At 34.9% G+C, this 12,217-nt stretch overlaps 1 protein-coding gene across 1 annotated transcript in view; it reads right to left on the bottom strand.

The window, feature by feature from the left end:
- Positions 1 to 12,217, bottom strand: part of TBC1D19 (TBC1 domain family member 19) — a 147,949-nt gene that overhangs the window by 66,553 nt on the left and 69,179 nt on the right. Inside the window, exons 10-11 of the mRNA XM_005681489.3 lie at positions 7,614 to 7,652; positions 5,699 to 5,811 (exon numbers count right to left, since the gene is read on the bottom strand). Coding sequence (XP_005681546.1) covers positions 5,699 to 5,811; positions 7,614 to 7,652 — 152 coding nt within the window. The remainder of the gene's footprint in view (positions 1 to 5,698; positions 5,812 to 7,613; positions 7,653 to 12,217) is intronic.

Below are 12,217 nucleotides of genomic sequence, written 5' to 3'. Positions count from 1 at the left end.
ATGCAGTAAAAGCAATGCTTAGATGGAATTTATAGAATTAAATGCAGGCATATATTAGAAAACAAGAAAGACCTAAAATAAACAAAGTTTCTACCTTAGGAAATTAGGAAAAGAAGAGCAAATTAAACTGAAAGTAAGCAGAGGAGGAGAAATGATAAGAACAGAGTATAAAGAAATAAAATTGAAAACAGGAATCAATAGAAAAATATCACTGGAACCAAAAGTTGGTTCACTGAAAAGATAAAGAACAATGACGAGCCTCTAGCTAGGCTAATTAAGAAAAAAAGAGAAAGGACACAAATTACCCAAATCAGAAGTGAAAGATCCTTTGAACATTAAAAGGATAATAAAGGAATACTAGGAATACTTCCCTACCCACAGACTTGATAACCTAGATGAAATGGATCAATTACTTGAATAAGATTTGCTGATAATTTGCTGAAATTCACACAAGAAGAAACAATATGTATAGGCCTAGATTTGTTAAAGTAACTCATTTAATAATTAATAACCTTGCAAAACAGACAATACAAAGCCCAGAGTGGCTCACTGGTGAATTCTACCAAGTGTTTAAGGCAGAGATTCTGCCAGTCTTCTACAATCTCCTTCCTAGGACAGAAGCAGAGGGAGTACCTTTTAATTCATCCCATTACCCTAAAAGCAGACAAAGACATTGTAAGAAAACAATTTATAAAATAAAACAATCACCAATAATAGAATATTTAAAGAGAACTTTGTATAAGCTCTGGCAAATAGACATTTTTTTTTTTTTGCTCCATATTTCAATTTATTCACAACCGTGATTCTTCCTAGTCATTTCTTCCTGAACATTTCTGGGAATTCCCAAAGGATTTTCATATTTTGTTTTTCTTCTACTCACCTTGGGGCCTAGCTGCCCAAAAACTCTTCTGAGATGTACTAAACAGGCTCTGAAGATCAGAGAACAAGTGTGATTTATAGTAATTCTTTGCAAATTAAGAACAATCCCATATCTGTTGTTATATCTTGGCTATTTAAAATGCTATTTTGTATTATTATTATTAGATATGTTTGATTTACATGTTTTTTACAACATTTAAGATTAAACCTTTACATTATTTTTTTTAAGTTTATTTATTTATTTATTTTTTATTTTTTAATTTTTATTTTTACTTTATTTTACTTTACAATACATATTGGTTTTGGCCTACATTGACATGAATCCACCACGGGTACACATGAGCTCCCAAACATGAACCCCCCTCCCACCTCCCACCCCACATCATCTCTCCGGATAAGAGCAATAAATCATGATTATAAAAGCAATCTTTGAAAAGCAAAGTAGCCCAAATTTTTAGCATCAGAGAATAATTTTACTGTATGTATCTATTTGGTATTTTATTCAGACTTAGACTATCCATTTAACTAAAGAGAAGAAGAAAATATACACTTAAAAAATCAAAGAACTCACAAAGAGTCCTAAAATTTTATACTTAATTATTCAGTAACCATTTAGATGAGCCTATCATTTTTAGATACTGTACAAGATACTGACATTAAGATGATGAAGAAGAAAACAATTCCTGTCCCCAGGTACTCAATCTAGAAAGAATGTGAATTTATTAGTTGCTCAGTCGTGTCTGACTCTTTGTGATCCCATGGACTGCAGCCTGCCAGGCTTCTCTGGCCATGGAAGTCTCCAGGCAAAAATACTGGAGAGGGTTGCTATTTCCTTCTCCATGGGATCTTCCTGCAGAAGGACTGAACTTGGGTCTCCCACACTGCAGGAAGATTCTTTACCATCTGAGCCACCAAGGAAGCCCCAATCTAGAAAGGGAGGCAGACAAATAGAGTAAGACGTACGGTATATGTTTCTTTGCCTTGAGGTCTTTGCTCCTGCCCTGGTTATGGCAGGAGGAAAAAGAAGGAAGTATCTAACAGTAGCAGTGATGGAGTCGGGAGAAGGCAAGGTACGGGAGAGGTGAGGACGGTTTCTCAGGAAAGGTGATGGAATAAGCTGCACATGAAAGGAGGCCAGAGTATCCAACAAGAGAAAAGTCTGAGACTTTTTTTTTCAGGGAGAGAACAGCATGGCAGAGAGACAATTCAACATTTCTTGGATGACCATAAATGCACTGAGGTAAAGATTATGCCTTTTCTTTTAGACATCATGAGTCTGATATACTTTTGGAGCAAGTATTAAGAGTTCTGTAGGAAACTGGAAATAAAAGTTTTAGACTTAAGACAATGATTGATTGAAAACAGAGTTGAAGCCATTACAGAAAGAAATGATTGGTCAATCAGTCTAAGGAAAATGTGCAGAATGAAAAGAAGATCAAAACTGAATTCTGAAAAACACAAGCACTTGAGGTTTGTACAGGAACCCAAATGCAGACTTGAAAAAAAAAAACGAAAGAGGGAAATAACTAAAAAAAAGGATGAACTAAATTAAAGACCAAGAATATTTCAAGGGCAGAGTAGATAATAGTATCAAATGCAGTAAAATTTAAAGACTAAAATGCGTCCACTGTTCTTGATATCTTTAGCTAGGACAGTTATCGTCATTTGGTAAAATGTATACCAGAAAGGGACGACAGAGGATGAGATGGCTGCATGGCATCACGGACTCGATGGACGTGAGTCTGAGTGAACTCCGGGAGTTGGTGATGGACAGGGAGGCCTGGCGTGCTGCGATTCATGGGGTGGCAAAGAGTCGGACATGACTGAGCGACTGAACTGAACTGATACCAGAATAAGGTAGATTGAGTGATTATGGGATTAAGAAAGTAGGAGCATTCAGCATAGAATCTTCTTTCACAAGATTTAGATATAAAAGTAGAGGAGGCAAGAACAGGTGCTGATACAATAAAGTTCACAGGTTTCATGGAAAGAATTTGGGTAAGTTCTTTCTGATGACTTTGTTTTCTCTGGTTAAGAGAAAGTGATATCTTTGGCTAAGATTGTGAAAAGAAGTGGTTGAGAGGAGTGAAGGACAGAAACAGACACTGGGAAGACTAGCTAAGTGTGACCAGAAAGGTCTAGGATGATCAGGCATTGCTGGAGATCTTTAGGTTAGGCTGTGGAAAACCTTGCTATGAAATCACTCAAGGAAATCTTAAATGTTAATTCTCATCTTAACTATTTTATCAGTAAGTATGAACTTAGAGCAAAGTAAAAGAAAGTTTTCTATCTTCTTTTAATTAGCAAACTGAAATTAAGTAAAAATTTGAATATGCATGTTTGCTAAATATAGATATTTGATCCAGAAATCTATAGAAAATATATAAAGACAATGCTTTTAAGCTTATCACATATTTTCTCAAAAAGAGGAAAAAAATCAAAGTTAAATAATGTTCTAATAAAAGTATTTTATAAACTAACTGTTAGGAACTCAAAGTATTAAATGCCAAGTCTTTCTAAGGAGGTAAAATTTTTAAAACAGGTTTATGGGTGTGAAATTTGAAATATTTTGTTCACGTATCTCCTTAACTATGATACATCTGCATATGTACCTTATTTTAAGTGACTGAAAAGTAACTGAACAAAACATTCTGATAAAGAATTCTTTGTAAGAAGTATTCTCCCTCTCTCCCTCCTCTAATCTACCACCTACAACAATTGTTTTGGAGTTGCTATAGTGTGTGCAGGTCACACTTTTACAGTGAATATAAAAGTGTAAAGTACAGAAAGTGTTTTATTCAATAAAATCAAGATTGCCTTTTTGATATTAATTTCTATTTACAGATCTATCATTTTGAGTACAGAAAATCAAGATCATTATTAACTCCAGAATGCAAGTGTAAAAGCAGCCGTTGCACATTGTAACAATCATTATTTGGGATTACTGCTTTTATTCTATAATGATACTTCTGGAAAAATTCTAAATCTATTTTTGAAATGGAAGTAGTTCCTCTGCAGAGACAGGACTTGTTAACTTAGCTGCTGGTCGACGAAGTTAGTAGGTGATCTAACTCTGATCTACACAGTTAGCTCAGAACAAGAATTACTACTTCTTTTATAAGAGCTGATGCACTAAAAAAAGGCCCAAAGTACACTCTAAACTGTTTTGTCAACTGTTACTTTTAAAGTGTCACCTCAAAAGATCAGCAGTATCATTTGGTTTAAAATTGCTCTAAAATAAAGCACAAAGCTTATTCTTTCAAAAAGGAGGTAAGTGATTTTTGATAGTGCTGTTTACAGAGGGAGATTTAAAACACGTCTACATGCATGCACATACACACACATACATACATTGCAAAGGCCAGAGGTACAGCTTTTATAATACTTATGTTAGTGCTTGCTTTTCTTAAAAACAGCATTATAAATTATGATTAATGTATGATTAATATCATGATTAATTTATTATTAATAATTATTACTATTATAATTATATGTAATTTTAATATATGTGTATACTTAGGTATGTATATAATTAAATATATGTGCATATAATTATTACATATTACAAATTATGATTAATTTATAATTATACACAATATATAATTATTACTGCTACCATCAGTGGTGGCCTGTTATATCAGGTACTGTGTTAATAAAAGACTCACATTTTATTTAATTCTCACAACCACTCTATGATATAAAAATTATTACCCATATTTAAGCATAGGTAACTTGAAGCTTGAAGAAATTTATCTCATTCAGCAACTTATTTCAAATAAGTTGGGGGAGCTAGGAGTTGAAACTAGGTCATATGATTTCAAAGAAAACCCATGTTTTTAACCACTGTCTAGTGGAAAATCCCATGGATGGAGGAGCCTGGTGGGCTGCAATCCATGGGGTCACTAAGAGTCGGACACGACTGAGCGACTTCACTTTCAATTTTCACTTTCACGCATTGGAGAAGGAAATGGCAACCCACTCGGGTATTCTTGCCTGGAGAATCCCAGGGACAGGGGAGCCTGGTGGGCTGCCATCTATGGGGTCGCACAGAGTTGGACACAACTGAAGCAACTTGGCAGCAGCAGCAGCAGCAGTGAACTATTAGTTGGCTGTAACTATTAGTTTGCTATTTATTAAAATATTTAAATCAATGATTTATATATCAATGGGCTGAAGCAAAAAGTAAATTCTCTAAAATATTTCAAAAAGAATGTGTTACATATTTTTTTCTTTATTGAATCTATTACCTGTCTGTTGGTGATTTCTCTTCATTTTCATTTTATTTCCTAAAATAGAATGTTCTTATACTTAGAAAAATAATATTCCCACATAAAATATCCATTTTTAGAGCTATAAAAATGGTGCATATTTTCAAAGTAACTGTAGGGACAAACTACTCATTTATATATACTGAGGAGTCTATCTTTATTTCACCCTATTCTAATTCCCAATTCTACCACACATCCTCACTGACCTAAACTGGTGGACTCCACTTATTAAAATTATATGGAGTTGGCCAAAAAGGTCATTGGGTTTTTCTACAAGATCTTACAGAAAAACCTTAATGAACTTTCTGGCCAACCCTACACTTATTGTTTATGTATCACACTATCCAATTAATTACTACTAATAAAAACATCTATGTTAAATACATAGTGATTAAATTATACATTAATCTTATCTTAGAACTCTAAACTACAGTGAATTTGAAAATTTAAAAAGGGGATACATATAAGACTAAAAAAAAAATTTCTGTTTTGAAACATGGGTCTTTGAAGAATAAATATCAAATTTGGCTCATCCTTCCTCTTCTTCTTACCTCAGGGTGACTGGAGATATTCAAAATGAGAGCCCACAGTTCAGCTCTCAGGGCTGTGGGACTTCCTTGTCTGATATACTGTTGAGCAGCAGCACTATCTTGTTCTGTTAGAACTGTTAAAAGAATATTAGAATCTCATTAGCAAATGTGTAATGTAAGAAATACATTGAAATCTTTACAATTTTTTTTAGGAAGCTAACATTTCATCTTTGTATCTTACGTAATTAAAACATATCTTGGCAATCTTCTTTTACTCTCTGATTTTTGATGTGGTCTTATTTACAGTCCTGTACGTTTTCAGCCTTAGGCTCCTCCACCTCCTACCTTACCTGAAAGTTATTTCAATGTAAGTACCTTGAATTCCTGTGCTTTAACTATAGTTTCATGGATCTGCAACTAATGATGCATATATATAATAAATTTTGGGTTTGAAGATCACATCAAATCATATCTACAGAAACCTTAAATTTCCTAAGCATATTCTACTAAGTCATGAATGTTCTAGTATTTGGAAGTAGTATGCTATCTGAAGTATTACGACTAAGAATTCTACAAATGTAGATATCCATTCTATTAGATGATCTTTTAACTATCTGCCAAAATCAACAGAAGAAGTGAAGAAGTGAAGTTGCTCAGTCATGTCTGACTCTTTGCGACCCCACTGACTGTAGCCTACCAGGCTTCTCCATCTATGGGATTTTCCAGGCAAGAGTGCCAGAGCGGGTTGCCATTTCCTTCTCCAGGACAATGAACAGAAAAGAGGAATTTTTTAAGAACTGAAAACACAAAGGATCCAATAACATTTTAAGGCCCCAAATTATTCAGAAGTGGTCAGGTTCACAAAATTAATATATTATCCTTTTGTTTCAATCTTTATTTTAATGAAAATATTAACTATTAACTATAGGAATTAAGCCCCCTTCCAAAACAAACAAAGCCAAAATATAAAAAAGTAAAAACAAAAGAAGAAATACTAGACATCTGCTAATACTTGTCTAACAGTACTGTTTTCTTATATTCTTAAAAGAAAAAGGAAAAAAACCTTACACTAAACGAAAATGAGAAGACCAAAAGAAACAAAGGGACCACGTGAAATAAAAAGATGAAATGTATTCTTTAACTTGCAATTGTGTTTAATGAAAATATCAAATCATATAAATACAGTCCTCTAGATTCTGAAAATTGAACTAGGGAGTTTAGACCATAATAATATAACTGTCAGAAGGTTCATTCTGACACAAAGACTTATCTGCACTTCATATTTCAAAGACTAAACAGGATTTATATAAACAAGGAAAAGAATCTTCAAAAGATGGGGAAAATTTATTCTCCAGAATGCTGACAGCTGCTCAGTTATTAAGTCCTACCACTGTGAACAGTCACCAGGAAGCGTGGCAGTCATCACTTTCTCCTGATGCAGGAGCATATTCCTATTAACATTAATGAGAAGGGTGTGGGCACATCAAAGAGCGAACCTGACTCTGATTTTAAAATGAAATTCTATTGTTTAATGGATTAAGCTAATATCCTTGAGAAATGCGTGGCTGCATTTATCTTTTCCTTTTTAGTGAATCATCTGCGTACTTCTTTATGTGCTGTTTATTGATAAAGCCAAAATGATGCATTTCCCCTCTTTATAAAGATTCCTATTGTTTTATCTACATTGTTAATTATGATTCCTTTTTAGGTCTTTAGCTCTTCAGGGATTAAATTTCAGACGAGGGCATATGATGCAGACATTTACTTAAAACTGTCTCATTTTCAGAAATTAAAATAAGTTTAATCAAAAGCTTATCATTTTCTCAAGAGGGAGGAGATACATGTGTACTAATAGCTGATTCATGTTATTGTGCAGCAGAAACCAACACATTGTAAAGCAATTATCTTCCAATTAAAAATTTTAAAAAAAGCTTACCTTTTTGCCCAATACGTACATGCTCATTTTCAAAAAGCTCTAAAAATGATAAAATAACATTTTTAGACACAAATATAATCAGTCACATTTAGAATAATATTAGGTATATTTTTCTAGTGTTGATGCTTCTAATTATATTCAAAGCTGGAATAGCTCTACAGGAAACTATGAGAATGTATGTAGAAAAGTCTTTTTTCTAAGTTGTTTAAAGTTTATAGAAATTAAAAGAAAATTAAGTATATTTAATCAGAAGAAAAAATTGATAAACTAACTTCCTTTGTTAAAATAGTATAAAATACCTTCTCATAACACAAGTTTCTGTCCATTCATCTTTGATTTTTCCCCCTAAAAACAAAACTTATTGACAGCTTCATTTGCAAGCCCCTACTTCCACTCCAAACTAGCATGAAAGCATACCTAATAAGAGCATTAATACTATATAGGTAATCCCACTATAAAAATGCCATTTTAAAAGTTTATATGGGAAAAACAAACATTTGTTTTTAAAGTACCAATCAGAAAAAAAAACCCTCCTAAACTTGGTCATATTCAACTCAAGAAACTTCTGTTCATTAAAGACATCATTGAGAGTGAAAAGGTGAGTCACAGAGTGGGAGAATATATTTGCAATATATATCTATCCAGCAAAGGTCTTGTACTTAGAACACAGAAAGCACTCCCAGTAAGTCAACTTAAAAAAGACAACTATCCAATACAAATATGCAGAAGATGTGAACAGGTTCTTTACAAAAGAGGTAATCCAAAGGACCAATAAACATACGAGAAAATGCTCATCCATGTTAGTCATCAGAAAAATGAAATCAAAATCATTATGAAATACAAACCACCACAATGGCTAAATGCAAAGGAAACAGAACAAATGAGCTTCTCATACAAAGGTGGTGGGAGTGTTCATCAGTCCAACCACCTTGGAAAACCATTTGGCAACTTCTACGAACACTGAATGTATGCACACCCTACAACAGTTAGCAGCATTACTCTGCTAAGATTCACATATGAATCTTAATGTGTGCCTATATGTACCATATATGCAGGTCAGGAAGCAACAGTTAGAACTGGACATGGAACAACAGACTGGTTCCAAAAAGGAGTACATCAAGGCTGTATATTGTCACCCTGCTTATTTAACTTCTATGCAGAGTACATCATGAGAAACGCTGGACTGGAAGAAGCACAAGCTGGAATCAAGATTGCCGGAAGAAATATCAATCACCTCAGATATGCAGATGACACCACCCTTATGGCAGAAAGTGAAGAAGAACTAAAGTCTCTTGATGAAACTGAAAGAGGCGAGTGAAAACGTTGGCTTAAAACTCAACATTCAGAAAACGAAGATCATGGCATCTGGTCCCATCACTTCATGGGAAATAGATGGGGAAACAGTGGAAACTGTCAGACTTTATTTTGGGGGGCTCCAAAGTCACTGCAGTTGGTGACTGCAGCCATGAAATTAAAAGATGCTTACTCCTTGGAAGGAAAGTTATGACCAACCTAGATAGCATATTGAAAAGCAGAGACATTACTTTGCCAACAAAGGTCCGTCTAGTCAAGGCTATGGTCTTTCCTGTGGTCATGTATGGATGTGAGAGTTGGACTGTGAAGAAAGCTGAGTGCCGAAGAATTGAGGCTTTTGAACTGTGCTGCTGGAGAAGACTCTTGAGAGTCCCTTGGACTGCAAGGAGATCCAACCAGTCCATTCTAAAGGAGATCATCCCTGAGTGTTCTTTGGAAGGAATGATGCTAAAGCTGAAACTCTAGTACTTTGGCCACGTCATGCAAAGAGTTGGCTCATTGGAAAAGACTCTGATGCTAGGAGGGATTGGGGGCAGGAGGAAAAGTGGATGACCGAGGATGAGATGGCTGGATGGCATCACTGACTCGATGGATGTGAGTTTGAGTGAACTCCGGGAGCTGGTGATGGACAGGGAGGCCTGGTGTGCTGCAATTCATGGGGTCGCAAAGAGTCGGACACGACTGAGTGAGTGAACTGAACTGAACTGAATATGTAGCTTACACAAGAATATTCACAGCAGCACTATTGTAATGCAATCAGCCCTCCAAATCTGTGGGTTCCACACCTGTGGATTCAACCAACCTCAGACTGAAATATTAAAAAAGAATTCTAGAAAATTCCAAAAAACAAATCTTGGATTTGCTGTGTGCTAAGTTTTAAAAAGCAAAACTTGAATTCATGTAAATGAACTGATGTTGGCATACCCTGCTGTAGTCTCCCACCGTGTCATGGATTCATGCTGTTTACAAGGTAAACATGAACCAAGCATTTGCAAAATAAAGCAGAAAGAAGCTGAAATTTGTGGAAGTATTAATGCTGCCCCTACAACTGAAAAAATGGTCTCTGGTTCATGATAAAATGCTTGCAAAGGCTTTAACTGTGTGGTTGGAGGACGTGTCACAGAAGCATATTCCTGTTGACAGCAAGATGAGGTGTGAAAAAGCACTTAGCCCCTGTGAGCACCACTATGAGGGGCTGAGAATGGAGCCTGAAGCTCACAAGGGATGGCTGGCTAGCTTTGTGAAGTGCTACAACCACGAGAACTTAGAGATCACGGGAGAATCAGCATTGGCTGATGCAGAGACAGCTTCAGCATTCCCAGAAGAGCTCAAAAACTTACAGAAGAGATAGGGCATCTTCCAGAGCAGATCTTCAGTTGTGATGAAGTGGGCATGTTCTGGAAGGAGATGCCCAATAATACCTATTTCCATAAGAATTAAAGCAAGCCCCAGGGTTCAGGACCTGAAAAGATCACCTTATTCTGGTGCTGTGCGGTCATGTGATCGAGCCAGGCTTCATCTACTGAGCAAGTAATCCCCAAGCCCACAAGAACTAAAACAAAAATTGCTGGCCCATGTTCTGGCAATATGAGAAGGTTTGGGTGAAGGCCATCTTGTTCTTGGAGAGGTTCCACCAGTGCTTCATTCCTGAAGTAAAAGGATGAAGAGAAGGGGCTGCCATTTTAAGGTCCTCCTCTTAGCTGAGAATGCTCCTGGCCAACCCCAATCTCTCTGCTTCACCAACGAGAATGTGGAAGGCTGCTCCTGTTTCCTAGCTCTCTGTCACTGTGGCAGCAGTGCATCCAGGTGACTTACATCCACCTCACTTGCAGAAGGTTCCCCACTGTCCTTGATGCTAACTGCCTGCAGTAGCAGGAGCAGCAGCAGCCTCAGTAGTGATTTACGAAAGAGCTTCACAACTGCAGGTGTAAGTTTGCCCACTGCAGAGACTGAAGATGCCCTAAAGCCTGATGCATGCTGGAGGCCATTCTGGAATGAAGCAATCAGTGACTCAGGGACTTCCCCAATATTGATGTGGAAATCAAGAATATTTTGAACGTTTCAAGGAAAGTTTGGTAGGGAAGATTTCTCTGACATAACTGACTGATGACAATGTTGAGGACCACACAGAAGAGCATAGAGAAACCCTTACCGAAAAGGAACTTGAAGATACGCTGAAATCCTATAAACACGGATGGTGATGATGATAACAATATAGAAGATTTAGAGGAGGCAGAGTCGTCAATCTAGACACTTGAAAAATTTGCAGCAGTTTTTCAAATATGATAGACACAGAGAAAATGTGTGTATGTGGAAGCGGGGATGGAGGTGGCAGAAGGGGGAAGGACAGAATGAGGAGGCAAGAGATGAAACGTGAATAGTAAAAACAGTGCTTATCTTTGACACAGGGGATCAAGACTGAAAGGCGGTAGGAAAGGACTTCATTTTATTGATCTGGGTGGTAATTTAATAGGAGTGTCCAAATATAAAAATTTATTGAGCCATTCTCTTAGGACACATGTACTTTCCTATATGTATTATACAGTAACAAAGGTTTTAAAATGATAATAATATATAGCTATGTTATATATTAATATGTTATATTAATTTATATTAATATATTAATTTATATTAATATATTAATTTATATTTATATTAATATAATTTATCTTAATTTATATTAATATAATTAATTTATATTAATATAAATTTATATTAATATAAATTATATTAATTTATATTAATATAATTAATTTGTATTAATTTGTATTAATATATTATTTATATTAATATAATATATATTAATTATATTAATTTATATTTATATTAATTTATATTAATATAAATATAATATTATTTATATTAATATTAATATGTTATATTAATATAACATATTAATATGTTATATTAATATATTATTAATATAATATATTAATTTATATTAATATATGTTACATATACATATAACACATAGTATATGCTCAATAATTGTTTATTATTATTATTATTATTAGCAACAATAATAAGTGGCCAACTTCCTTATCTTACAGTGGAAGAAACAAGTCTCAAAATACAAAGTGACTTTTCCAAGTCACAAAACTAGCCAGTGGCAGAGGAAAAGACAAGAACAGTTCCATGACTCCTATCTATTATGATTAGTACAATATAGACCGTCCATATTTTAAGTCAATTTTTACTTCCTGTTTATTATGATTAAGACACAGATATATAGAACAGTCTTTTGGACTCTGTGGGAGAGGGAGAAGGTGGGATGATTTGGGAGAATGGCA

The sequence above is a fragment of the Capra hircus genome, chromosome 6, assembly GCF_001704415.2.
Source record: "Capra hircus breed San Clemente chromosome 6, ASM170441v1, whole genome shotgun sequence".
NCBI classification, from domain to species: Eukaryota; Metazoa; Chordata; class Mammalia; order Artiodactyla; family Bovidae; genus Capra; species Capra hircus.
This window is presented reverse-complemented; position numbering and strand designations above follow the sequence as displayed.